This window comes from Calliphora vicina, chromosome 3, assembly GCF_958450345.1.
Source record: "Calliphora vicina chromosome 3, idCalVici1.1, whole genome shotgun sequence".
In the NCBI taxonomy this organism is placed as follows: Eukaryota; Metazoa; Arthropoda; class Insecta; order Diptera; family Calliphoridae; genus Calliphora; species Calliphora vicina.
In genome coordinates, this window is record NC_088782.1 from 65,535,838 (window position 1) to 65,550,182 (window position 14,345).

General features: G+C 26.1%; 1 protein-coding gene across 1 annotated transcript in view; it reads left to right on the forward strand.

Annotated features, from left to right (window-relative positions):
• Positions 1-14,345, forward strand: part of dyl (dusky-like) — a 50,242-nt gene that overhangs the window by 21,838 nt on the left and 14,059 nt on the right. The window contains exon 2 of the mRNA XM_065506127.1: positions 11,127-11,328. Within this exon, the coding sequence (XP_065362199.1) occupies positions 11,266-11,328 (63 nt within the window). The 5' untranslated portion in view covers positions 11,127-11,265. The remainder of the gene's footprint in view (positions 1-11,126; positions 11,329-14,345) is intronic.

A 14,345-nucleotide genomic window follows, 5' to 3' on the forward strand; every position in this document is an offset into this window, starting at 1 on the left:
TTTCTGCAAATCATATCGAAAAATGTTGAGAAAAAGGAAATCCCACCAAAAACCGACTTTATTACTCCAACTCCCCCTGGATTCGTACCTGAGTTTGCTTAAGGTCAAATTTATTCCATTTCTGAACCATTTTGGATGATATCCTTGGTTATCTGGTAGCTTCCTAATTCAATTTTGTTTATAATTTTTGGGTACAAAAATCAAAATTTTTGGGTACAAAAATCAAAGGGAAATTCTCATAACTTTATCTGATATTTTGATAAAATGTTTCCATTTGAAAAGTAATAAAACAAGATTCGATAAGTTTTTCCCCACCGACATAAACAATTTAAGCAAAATTGATCAGCGTACAAAATTCCAATAAACTTTTAAACATCTCTGTAAACAATATATTAAAAGATCAATTTATGGTCATGGGTATACAGATAGTACAAGTTGTTTAGAATCAAATTATTGGGTGAATGACTTAAAAATTAGGGATTATTTCAAATTTTTCGCTTTCATTTTGAAACATTTGTAAAATATAAATTTATTTAAAGTAATGGCCATTATTAGCTATGATTTTCTCATTTTTCTGGCAACATATTGTTTCCGCGACAAAAGAACAGCTCATATTTTGAGGCGTATACCAAAGAGAGCGTTCTGAATCGATCGAAACAAATAGTTGTCGGACGGGGCACGGTTTGGACTATAAGGCGGGTAAGGCCAAACTTCCCAACCACTTCTTTCTAAATAGTTTTTAACAGGTATTGCAATATGTGGCCGAGCGTTGTCATGATGGAATATTACGGTTTCATGTTGGGCCGCATATTCTGGGAGTTTTTCGGCCAATGTTGGCTGAAAACGAATCAGTTGCGTTCGATACATGTTCCCTGTGATGGTCTGGTCAGATTTCAGCAACTCATCATAGATAGGACCCTTTTGCTCCCACCAAATCCATAGAATTACCTTAGCGCCATGAATATTTGGCTTTGGTATCGATTCGGCTGGTTGGTCGGGTTTCACATACGATCACTTATGCTTCGGGTTATTGTAATGGATTGATATGCACCAATAATATGTATATTTTTGTTTTTGTGAGAATCTTTTTTAAATTAATATTTAATTTGTTAATTTAAAGCCTTGTTATAAAGATTTATTTAATAACATATCTTAATAATTTAATTCTCAATAATGCCATAAATCAATCTCCTGTTGTGATTGTTAATATTGTGATTATTTTTTTTTTTTTTTTGGTTTTTCTTTATTTAACTTTAATAATAAAAACACAATATTTAATGATTATTTCAATTTAAATTCCAATTTCACTTTCACATACTGCACATGTTTTAATTTAACTTTGTTGCTGGTTCATTTTCGCTAGAGTTTTTAGACGAAACACTCCTTTCCACTCCAAAAAATTGCTCCAGAGCAAGAGCAGTTTTTGCCGTTTATGTATAAGAGTAAATATTCACGGCTATGTATACAAAAGTAAGTAACTGTGTTTGTAGTATGATAATGAAGTCAAAGTGAAAAACTAAAAAAAATAAAAAAAACGAAAACATTAAGATTGTCTTGCCACAATTTGTTTATGTTTGTAAAACTGCGTTTTTTATGTTGTTGTTTTGGTAACGATTTATAGATACCAAAACGTTTAAAAACCGCTAAAGACAACAAACAACAACATGAACAAAAAAATACACAAATTATCACAAAAGCTGTATTGTTGTAGTAGTTGTAGCTGTTAGCAAAACTTTTAATGGTTTTTGGACAAAACACAACAATATTAATAACAACATTCATAACAGCTTATGGTTAAAACCACCACAACTACAACAACAACAAAACAAAAATAAAACTAGATGGCAACTAATTAAAATATAAAACTATCATTAAAATGACCACTACTCCACAAAAAAAAGGAGAAAATTCTTTGAAAATTATTTACAAAAAAACAACAAACAAATTGTTGCACATTTCTTGTTGTTGTTGTTTTTTAATAATTTAAAAACTATTTTTTGTTTAATTTGTTTTTTTTTTCAAGTTTATTTCACAACTCTTTTGTTTTCTTTGTGTTTAAAGATGTTAAATATTGTGTTTAACCCAAAACTACTTATACATACATATGTTTATTTTTAAATTTATTATAATTAAGACCAACTAATTAATTTTTCATTTAATTCGCTTTAAAAGCTTAATTATAAGTTGGCATGGGAATAAAAATAAGAGTTTTGCTCTCAATAGATAATTGATTGTTTGGGTTTATTTAAAACATTTTGAGTTCTTTAAAACTGTTCAAGAATCTTTCTTAAATATGAAATTTCCCTTAAGAAAACGTTTTTGAAATAGGGGAATGTTCTAATTTAAATATTTTAATAAATTGCAACAAAATGCCAGAACATTTTCAAAAATTTTGCACAAATATAAAATTTTCCTTAATGGGAAATTTTGTTTAACAAAGGAAATTTCTAAAATGTTTGGCTATTTCTATTTCCTAATTAAAAATAAACAAAATGCAAGAAAAATTACAAAAATTGTCTTTATAAATAAAATTTCCTTAAAGGGAGATATTTAAAAAAAGGAAATTTCGAAAATTGTGTGTTATTTATCTTTCCTAATTCAAACGAATCAAAATGCAAGCAAATTTTAAAAAATTGTGCATGAATATAAAATTTCCGTTAATGGGAAATTTTTTGAAACAAAGGAAATTTCTAAAAGTTTTGGTTATTTCTGTTTCCTAAATAAAAATTAATAAAATGCAGGAAAAATTTTAAAAATTGTCTTTATTAATAAAATTTCCCTTAAAGGGAAATTTTTTGAAAAAAGGGAAATTGTTACAATTTCATGTTTTATTGCTTACTTATTTAAAAATGAACAAAATGACAGAAAATTTTCAAACATTATTCCTTAATAGAAAATTTACCTCCAAGGGAAATTTTTGGAAATAAGGGATATTTCTAAAATTATTTATTATTTATGTTAACTAATTAAAAATAAACAAAATTAGATCAAAATTTCAGAAATTATGTAAAAATATAAAATTTCCCTCAAAGGGAAATTTTTTTCAAAAAAGGTAAATTTCTAAAATTTTATGTTATTTTGCTTACTTATTTGAAAATAAACAAAATGCAATAAAATTTTCAAATATTATTCATTCATATAAAATTTCCCTCCTAGGGAAATTTTTAGAAACAAGGGATATTTCTAAAATTTTTTATTATTTATGTTTTCTTATTAAAAATAAATAAAATGAGATAAAAATTTCAAAAATTGTGTACAAATATAAAATTTCCCTTAAAGGGAAATTTTTTGAAAAAAGGAAATTTCTTAAATATTATGTTTTTTTGCTTAGCTAATTAAAAATAAATAAAATGCAAGAAAATTTTCAAATTTTATTCCTTAATATAAAATTTCCCTCCAAGGGAAATTTTTGGAAACAAGGGATATTTCTAAAATTGGTTATTATTTATGTTTCGTAATTAAAAATAAACAAAATGAGATAAACAAATTCAGAAATTGTGTACAAATATAAAATTTCCCTTAAAGGGATATTTTTTAAAAAAAGAAAATTTCAAAAATTATATGTTATTATAATTAAAAATAAACGAAATGAGATCAAAATTTAAAAAATTGTGTACAAATATAAAATGTACCTTAAAGGCAAATTTTTTTAAAAAAATTAAAATTTTTAAAATTTTATGTTATTTTGCTTAGTTAACTAAAGATAAACAAAATGCATTAAAAATTTCAAAAGTTGTTCTTAAATATAAAATTTCCCTTAAAGAGAAATTTTTTGAAAAAATGGAAATTTCTAAAATTTTATATAAATTAAAGTTAAATCCTATTTAAAAACAAAAAATGCAAGAAAAATTTCCAAAATGTTCCTCATAAATAAAATTTCCCTTTAAGGGAAACCAAAATACAAAATTTCTCTTAAGGAATAATGTTCGAAAATGGAGACATGTTATCTTATCTTATATATAAATAGGCCACACGTTTTTTTGTGGTACACTTTTAAGTATGTTATTGTCCACCAATATTGATGAAACATATATGGTTTAAAAGCTTATTTTCTCTAGATGTGCACAATATAAACAAATATTTAAAAATTCTTTCCATAAAAGTGGTAAAAAGCGTTTTAAAAGTGGTCGAATTTCGGCCACCAGGCGATCCTAGTATATTTAATTATTTCAAATAATTTAAATCAATTAAGGAAAAACTTCTTTAAATTATTTTAAACTAAATTGTTAAATATTTAAGTACTTTATGAAAGAGTTGATATTTGATCTCAATATTGAAAAATTATATATTTTATTTGAACAAGATTTCAGTTTGAACATCTCTTGTGTCTACATAAAGTGAAAATATGATTTGCTTTTAAAAACTCAATACCAACGACTCGTTAGTTAAACAAAATTAAATAAAACTATTGTATCTCTTAAAACTTAAAACATTTTTCTCGATTGGAATCAATATGGGCAAATACCACTTCGCTACTACATACAATATAAAAGTCAATGGCATGTGTTATAAAAACGTAAAAAAAACACAAACTCCATAAAATGTGAAAGGTCAGTAAACACAAAAAAAATGTATTTGAATTTAAATTACAAAAAAATCAAAAAGAAAAAAAGTTCAATACCAAGAGTCAAACATGTTTTCACTTTAAAACGTTTTAAATTTCTGTTGTTTATAGAGGTTTTTGCACCATTTCTCAAAACAAAAAATACTAAAGTAATTTTTTAAATCAACTCATTTTATTCAATCGACCTTTACGTAATAAATTTTGTAGACCAAAGAATTGTCTAACGGAAATTCCTCTAAATTTTTTTCTTTCTATTTATTTTTGCTATTAACAAATTTGAGATTATGGCGATCTATACAACAACAAAAAATAAACTTAAATATATGAAATAATGTAAAAATCGATGTACATAGATAGATATACAATATGTATGAGTAAGTACATGTTGGTATTAAAACTCCCTTGTTATTTTTTTTTTATTTTTTTATACAAAAAGTTTCTTTCTATTTCAATTTTATTTTTAAAGAAAAAAATCATACTTAGCAGAGAAGCCAATTGAGACAAACAAGCAGCATATTTTTGGTTTCTATTGTTTGCCATTGTGTTAAATAAGCGCTTTCAAGCAATTTTGTGTTTTTTTATTTTTTTATTTTTAAGATGTTGTTAGTTGAGTGGAGTTTTATTTGTTTTGTTTATTGTTTAAACAACACTATTTTTTGTTGTTGTTTTTTTAAGCTCAAGTGAAAGTTATTTTTTTAATTTTTTATGCTCATAGTTTACGAAATGGGAAGTACGTATGCATTCAAGGGATTTCTGTTTCTGAATCTTATTGTTGTGTAAAATATTTCACACATTTGTGTTTTTTTTCGTTTTTTGATGAAATACTTTATAAATATACAGATGTTTATGTGTATGTCAGTACTTATGTATGAGTTTTGTTTTTGTTTAGTTTTTGAAATCAAAACAAATATTTACCTTCGCTTTTTTTGCATTCTTTTTTTTTTGGAGATTGATTTAGTATTTGCATTTTATTAAAAAAAAACAAAAAGTGAAATTTAAATTAACATTTCACTTGCATAATTTTAAAAAAGTATAAATGTTTACGTCGCAAACAAAATGGGGAGGGAAACTTAAAAAATCTTCATTAAATATAAAATTTCCCTTAAAGAAAATATTTTGAAACAAGGTAAATTTCTAAAATTTTAGGTATTTCACTTACTTTATTAAATTTAAACAAAATCCAAGAACATTTAAAAAAATTTAGCTCAAATACAAAATTTCCCTTAAAGGGAAATATTCAGAATGATCCGAAATATCCAAAATTGTCTTTTATTTCATTTATTTTTTTAAATTTAAATAAAATTTTGGAAAAATTATTGAAATATTCCATAAATCTAAAATTTCCCCTAAAGGGAAATTTTTAGAGGGAAGGCAAATTTCGAAAATTTTATGTTATTTCACTTACTTGATTAAATTTAAACAAAATTCAGTAAAAATGGCTAATAGTATTGTTAAATAATAAATTTCCCTTAAAGGGAAATTTTCAAAAGGAAGGGATATTTCTAAAACTTTATTTTATCTACCTTTTTAAATTTAAATAAAATTTGTGAAAAATTATAGATATTCAATTATTGAAAAGAAAAAAGGGAAATTTCCAAAATTTTATATTATTTCAGTTACTTGATTAAATTTAAACAAAAGGCATAACAAATTTTATAAATCTATCTCAAATTTTAAATTTCCTTTAAAGGGAAATTTTCAGAATGAGCCAAAATTTCCAAAGGTGTCTTTTATTTCATCTAATTTTTTAAATTTAAATAAAATTTTGGAAATGTTTTTGAAATATTCCATAAATCTAAAATTTCCCCTAAAGGAAAATTTTAGAAATTTTATGTTATTTCACTTAATTGGTTAAATTTAAACAAAATTCAGTAATAATAGCTAGTAGTTTTGATAAATATAAAATTTCCCATAAAGGGTAATTTTCAAAATGAAGGGATATTTCCAAAATTTTATTTTATTTTATCTACCTTTTTAAATTTAAATAAAATTTGTGAAAAATTATTTAAATATTCCATAAGTCTAAAATTTCCTCTAAAGGGAAATTTTTAGAAAGAAGGGAAATTTCCATAATTGTATGATATTTCAAAAGAATTTCAAAAATTGCATGTTATTTCAGCTTTTTGATTAAATTTAAACTAAATTCAGGAAAAATTACAAAAATTTTCCTTGAAAATAAAATTTCCTTTAAGGGGAATTTTTTAAATTTTACATTATTTGACTTACTTACATAATTAAATATAAACAAAATTCAAGAAAATTTTCAGTAATCTATAACAAATCTAAAGTTTTCCATAAGGGAAATTTTTTTTAAAGTAGGGAAATTTCATAAATGTTGTGTTATTTCATCTATTTGATTAAATTTAAATAAAATTTAATAAAAATTTATTTAACCCGTTTATAAGAATAAAATTTCCCTTAAAGGGACATTTTTTAAATCAAGGGACATTTCTAATTTTTTTTCTTGTGTTTGTTTTTTAAAATGTAAAAAAATCAGAGTGTAATTTTCCATTTTTTTTAAATGAATCCTCATTTTGAAATAAGGAAATTTATATGTATATTTTTTATTAATTCATTTACTTCATACAATATCTAAAATTTTATTTCTTTATAAAGCTAAAAAATAAATCTCGCCAAAAATTCCATGTATAACATTAAAAGTTCATTTTCAAAGTCTTTTGTTTTTTAATGAATATTCATGAACCATCATGACATAATGTTTAGCATACAAAATATTAACATAAATATGTTTGTATGTAGTTAAACAAAACTACACAAATAAATTACTGTATCCAAGAAATGTTACATAAGAAAGTAAAAACGCTATGCAAAATAACTGTGACTTCCTTTCACACAATAACTACTACAGCCAGCAACAAATAAATTTAAATAAACTCCATGATATGCTAAATAATTCCCATGAATTTCATAATAAATAAACCGTCTACTAGAAAAAGCAAAACACCAGAAACAACAACAACAACAACAGCAACAAAACAAAAACACTTACCTTTTCAACCTAAATAGTCCAAGAACTATTTATACGGTTAAATAAAATGTATGTGAATGTATGAATGAATGAATGAAATAAACCAGACATAATATGACTGGATAGATAACTAACTAACGATCGTATCATGTTTAATATTAAATTGTTGTTGTTGTTGTAGTAAAGTAGCTGCTACAAAAGTTGTTAACAAGGCCACCGTAAAAGAGCCACAACAACAACAACAACAAAGTTCTATCCCAGCAGCCACAACAAACTGTCTGGTGGTTGGGTTCTTTCATACAAATTGTCTTTATTTGAAATTGTTGACTAAATACACAACAACACAACAAGAAAATAGAAAAAAAATAGAAAAAATAAATAAATAAAATATAAACACGTGAGCTGGTTAGAAGCAGGAACAGCGAAATAATAAAACAACAACCATGAAAAGAATAAATGGATTGGAGCAGCAGCAGTAGTGATGATGTTATTTGTTTGTAGTTGTTGTTGTTATGCTGTTCTTTGGGTTAATAGCACACTTGTCTTGTCCAATAACTTTAGCACATGGTAAAGATGTTTTATTGCCATATTAAAGAAGTCAGTCTCTAGTTAATGCTGTCTCTCCATAAAGTAGAAAAAAAAAACTATAAATAATAATAAACTATAAAGTTTAAGAGCATATTTACTAGTTTTAAACTTTACAAATTAAGAGAGTGTGTAAAGAAAAGTGAGAAAGAGAGTGTAAAGAAAAGATGTTGATTAATTTGTAACTAAGTTGCCAGTTAACGGGGAAATTTGTTAGCGAATGTGCATTTAAGGGGAATATATAAACATTTTTAATGGTTTAGAAGTTTTTAACATTTAAAATTAGAAATACTAAATCTTTATTTAGTTTATAATTATTTAAGATATTTGGTAACATATCAATACATCATAACTTGATAAACTTCTTTATTTATTAGTGTTATTGAATCGTTACACTACGTTTACAACTAGCATGAAATGCTTAACATTAACACTAACATGATGTTAGTGTTAGGTATAGACAAACCATGTTAGCGTTTTTTCAATGTTTTAACACGGTTGTTAAACCAAGTTTTTTAACAACTCTTTTATAACATCATGTTTTAAGAGCATTTCATGTCTGTTGTGATCAGACAACTTTGTCTTGACAACAAACGTCATTAATTGTTGTGAGAAATATTTGTGAAGTATAGGCACGGGTTTAAAATATTTTTAGTTAAGACAATTTTTAAAATTTATTCGGAATATTCGAATTTAGTATGTATTCACTAAAACTTTTCAAAATAAATTCCATCGCTTGTGTTAGCTGCTCTCAAATAATGTTTTTGTATTTCAATATCGTCATATTTTTCTTCAGGATTATATTTTAATTTTTCATTAAACCAATCAGCTGTTTCTGACATTTTGTAAGACCAGTTGTTGTTTTTGCAGAAGCCGCACTTCCTTCTATAAATTCGCCTTATAAATTCGACTTTATTTTCACATATATTAAAGTAATGGATACAATAGGTCTTTTCATTAACTAAAAACGGTTGCGTATTATTGTAAACTTGTTTTATTGCGATGATTTTTCTTCCATTTTACTGAGTTGTAAGGATGACGTAATTTTATATAGAATGACATTATTTTCCTTTCATCGGTGGTTCATTCCATAACTCTAATATCTAGAAGACATTTATGTACTTTTGTCCGGAACATTTACCACGAAAAATCCCTTTATAGTACTTTCTAGTTTATTCACATGACCTTCTCCCGTTATCATGTCCCTCTATCATCTTCGAATCTATTGCATGCTTATGCTAATTCAGGCGCGGATCCAGGTCAAACATTTGGGGAGGGGAATTCAAATTTGTTCTACATTTTGAATTTTTTTCCCTTTTTTATATGAAAGCTTTTCGGTTTTTGCACCTCCTCTGTATCCCCGCCTTTGCTGATTTTATCAGGTTTTACTGCGATGATTTTTCTTCATTTCTACTGAGGACTCCTGCTTTTCAGCATCTACACATTTTTCCTACAAGTACATATTTGCATTTCACGGAAGAGAAAAAGGCTACACTATTCGATCCACGATTTCTCCATTTTTTGTTTCTCTTTATTGCTTCTTACATCTGTTTTATTTATCCAAAATGTTATTCAGAGTGATAATTCCACTATATTCATGAAGCTGCTGATATAATACAACAGTCAGTAATATTCAATGTGTCTTGTTAAAAAAACGATTCGTAGCTGGCGTTCTTTGTACTTTTCCACTAGTCCGGTAAGGGTTTTCTTCCCTTACTGTGTTCCAAATCAAAGCCGTTATCGTAGTCTGATGTGTAGTTACGTTATTTGGCCTCATTGTTATTTATGTAAAATGGGAAGGGTAACGATACAAAGTTCTTAAGAGACTCCATTTTCACAAAAATGTTGAGTGTGACAAACCAAGAGAACTGCTAATGAAAATTCAAATCTTTTTTTAAAATTAACCTTTCTTTTAACTAAAATTAGCTAATTTTGTATTTACATATGTAGTCAAAAACTGGGACTAAGGGTTTCCATAACGATTAAAATAAATATGCATATGTATATAAGTGGTGGTTTTTAGAGGTATAGGCTTTTCTTTTAAATAAAACAACAAATTCAATGGAATGGCCAAAACATTGGCTTTATTAGCTCACAAATTTCACCACTTTTTCGAGCATACCCGGTCTTATTTCGTCAATAGTGCGTCGAATGTTAGCTTCTAAATGATAAATTTGAGATTTGACGTACCGCCACAAAAAGCAGCCCAAAGGTGTGCTTTTCACAGGTCCATTTTTTGAGATAATTCGGTCACCAAGCGTTTGGTTCAACAAAGTGATGGTCGGAAGTTATATACGTCTATTGTATATAACTTCCGAGTAGTATATACTGAATTATTTATTAGTGGGGAATTACTTTTTAAGCCATTTCGCAAAGACATTCATTCGAATTAGCCTGCTTTATACATAGTATTTCTAAAATGATTTCTTTCGAATCGAATTACATTAAAATACACATATAGTTCACCATTACTTTTTGGAGATTTTCATTAGCCAAAATATGACCAGCCCATGATTATTAGTCTGGCAATATTATATACTATGAGTATTAGTATGATTTTATGAGTGTGTATTTAGAAAACTGTCAAGTTAACAGCTTTCTTTTAGCCACAGCTAATAAACCAACTAACAACATTCACTTGTAACCAAGACTTGTTCGAAGCATCTACATAAAGTTTGAAATAACGCTGGAAACCAAAAAAGAAAAACGAAAGATATATTTAAAGAAAAAATATTTAGAAAAACAACAACAATAATAACAACGTAAAAAGAAAAACAGCTACTTATAGAGAAACTTTTTTTCTCAGTTGATTTGTTTTAAAAAAAATTTAAAAAAAAAAATACTAAAAATAATTATAAAATAAAACAGTTTTAAGTAATGGCTGGCATTAATTATTATAAAAAAAGGTTAACAATTTAAAAAAAATGTATAAACGAATTTTAAACAATATAAATAATAATGAGTTTCTTTTTTTTCCTACAATTACAGTTAAAAATTGTGTGTGTTTTTATTTATGTTCATCCAAAACTTCGGACGTTACAGTTTAAATTAAGGATCTTAAAACTATCTCTACCTGTCTCCTATTTTTCACCCCCTCAAAAAACCAACACACACATCTTTAAACACAATGGGACGACAACATAGGCGATCGAATTGGCTGGCGTTATTTTGTTTAGTGTTAACCCTAAAAGTGAGTATTTTTTTACAATACAAAACTATTTCAAAAATTATTTAAAAAGTGAAATTTATTTTTAATTTAAATCTATAAACAAAAAAGTAACTGTTTATTTTTTTTACATAAAATTTGTATACAATATTTATTATTTTTTATTACTAACCCATTTCATTTGTATGGAAAAATATTGTATTAAACAAAAATCTAACATTTATTTAAATGCAAATTTATTGAATGTTTTTAACAATACGGTTTAAAAGAGAAAGAGTAAAAAACTATAGCAATTCAAATGAATTCCCCCCATTCATTCATACATGGATTGAAGACATACATAGATTATGTATCTAATGGATGTTATTCAGATATACATTTAGTATCATACACATTGACTTATAAGTATGAGTATGATGATTTTGTTTACATACTTATGCACTTAGAGAAATGTTTGGCTAAATTAACAAATATTTCATATAATAAGTGACTAAATTAATAGTATTTGAAATCAATATAACATTAAGAAGATCGGACCGGATCGAACCTTTAAATATTGATTGTTATATGTAGAATGAAACGGGTTTTTACTATATAAATAATAAGCAAGAAAGTATAGTATAATATAATATACACTGAGTAAATGAACAAAAACATTTTTCTTTTAAATTTTCAACAATTTATTTTGCGTGAGTGATTTTCGGAAGTGGGTCTTATATGGGAGCTATGATAAATTATAGACCGATCGCAATGAGCAGTTTATTGCGTGCCTTCGGCCTTATACGGTAGAAATGGTCAGTTTTATAACAAAAAATACCTTTTTCGGAAGACCTTTTGTATGTGGACTAGGTGAAATAATGGACCGATTTCGACCAGTTTCAATCGTCTTGAAATATCTGCAAAATTTCTACCTGTACTTTGCTCACAATCGACTCAGCTAGTAAATCTTAGTCGATCTGTGTACTTAAAGGTGGGTGTTAGACTAATATTTTGGGCGTAACAAACATCAACACTAATCCAATGTACCCTCCCCACTAAGGTTGTGTAGAGCATAAAAATCTATAGAATCCTAGCAGTTCTATTATGGTGTCACGAACTAATTATTTTACCCTTCATTGTGGCCACCACTTGTTACAAAATTAACAAGTGGTGATGAGTAATGATTGACTTCACGCTAGATTATTTGGGATATATAATGTAACCAATTGACTTCTCTCTGCATTACATAGTGCATACGTTTCAAATCGCCCAAAAATATATAATTTGCAATCATTAGGGATAATTATTGTTTAAAAAGGAATCGTTGATTTCTTTTGTAGTCATGAAGAACTGCTGGTATTAATGTTTATAAACCGGTTAACCGAAAAACCGGTTTTTCTGCGAAATTTAGGTTTTTTACCGGTTCACTTCCAGGAACCTTTGTATGAAAGTGAAATATTAAAAATGAGACTCAATTTCGTCTAAATTATAGCCGTCAGCCTTTTTATGGTAGAAAAAAGATCAGTCAGGAACTTTTGGAATTATACAAGTTTTTTATTAATATGATTCTTTATTCGAAAAACAGAAATTCAAAACACCATATTTTGTAGGGATTGAACTTCAAGGGTAATATTTTTCCCTACAAAATCTAATGTAATTCTATTACAATGAAATACAGTAAAAGTAGCTTAAATTAAATATATAAAAAAATTAATTTTGTATCAAAAATTCATTATTTAGATTATGAAAGTTGGTTAAGGATTACGCCTTAACCGGTTTATATCACTCGGTTAACCGGTACAAAAGTTCTAAGTTCCTTTTCAGAAAGAGTCTAAATTCCTTGATTTCAAACGTTTTTTGCAATCTGTTAATTCAGTTGTATTTCCTATTTGATATGATTTATAATGACAAATAATCAAAGTCTAAAATTATAATTTAACATCACAAAGATCAATTTATTTTACGGCTTTTCCCTAACGTTTTCTACAAATACCATGTTTTTCTACTAATGCTAATGCATTCTATCAAATCAGATGGATATAAAGGTTGATTCATTAGAGGTTATTTAAATTTGAAATAAAATACCTTAAACTTGATTTGGATGTCGAAATCTTTATTATTACCTGTCTATACTTGACAAATATTTATCATAACAATTAATGAATTGAAATAAGATTACAGGATGACACAAGTCGCGCATGATCTGTGAAAAATAAACTCTAAATGAATCATACTTTATGTATATAAATAAAGGTTGATTAAGTTTGTGATTCCTGCACAAGGCCACATCAAATCTTTTGTAATCATTATGGCGGATAATTCTATCAAAAATATATTGGATTAAATATTTCAAATTGTCTACATGTTATTTCAGAATCTCGATCGTTTAATTAACATCTGTGGCAATTAGGGATGATATTGTCGGGATTAGCATCCCTAGAGGCAATAGATCAAAACAATTTGAGATGAAAATCGCAGTTTTCGATATTAATGATTTTTTGTCACATACTATTTTTAAAGTGAAACAAAACTTTAATTTATAACAAAAAAACATAAGTTAAATTAAATTAATACTTGATTAACTCACGAACCAACTATTAACTATGTAGTTGAACGATTGAATTCTTTAAACTAAATGCTCGAGAATTTTTCCTGGTACAGAAAGGAGCAATAATTACTTCTACATTATCACTCAATTCAATACAAGGTTTAACCCCGATTAATTCTTTATTTAATTAAATTAAATTGTATCTCTTTATTAATAAATTCATCGAATTAATTCATAGACTGAATTTATATATTGAATTAATTCCTTATTGAATCATTCAAGTTTTCTTTAATTCAAATCCCTTACAAAATAGCTTAACAAAATTTATTAAGTGATTAAATTTTTCTTCAATTCAAATCTATTACAAAAAGGCTTTAGACCATTTCTTTTTCTATTAATTTTGTAAATGATTAATAACAAAACAATAAAACAATGTTAATTAAGAAAAAATATTTTCATTCAATTTGAATTTGAAATATTGAATGGATTTTATTATTAATTAATTCCATTATAA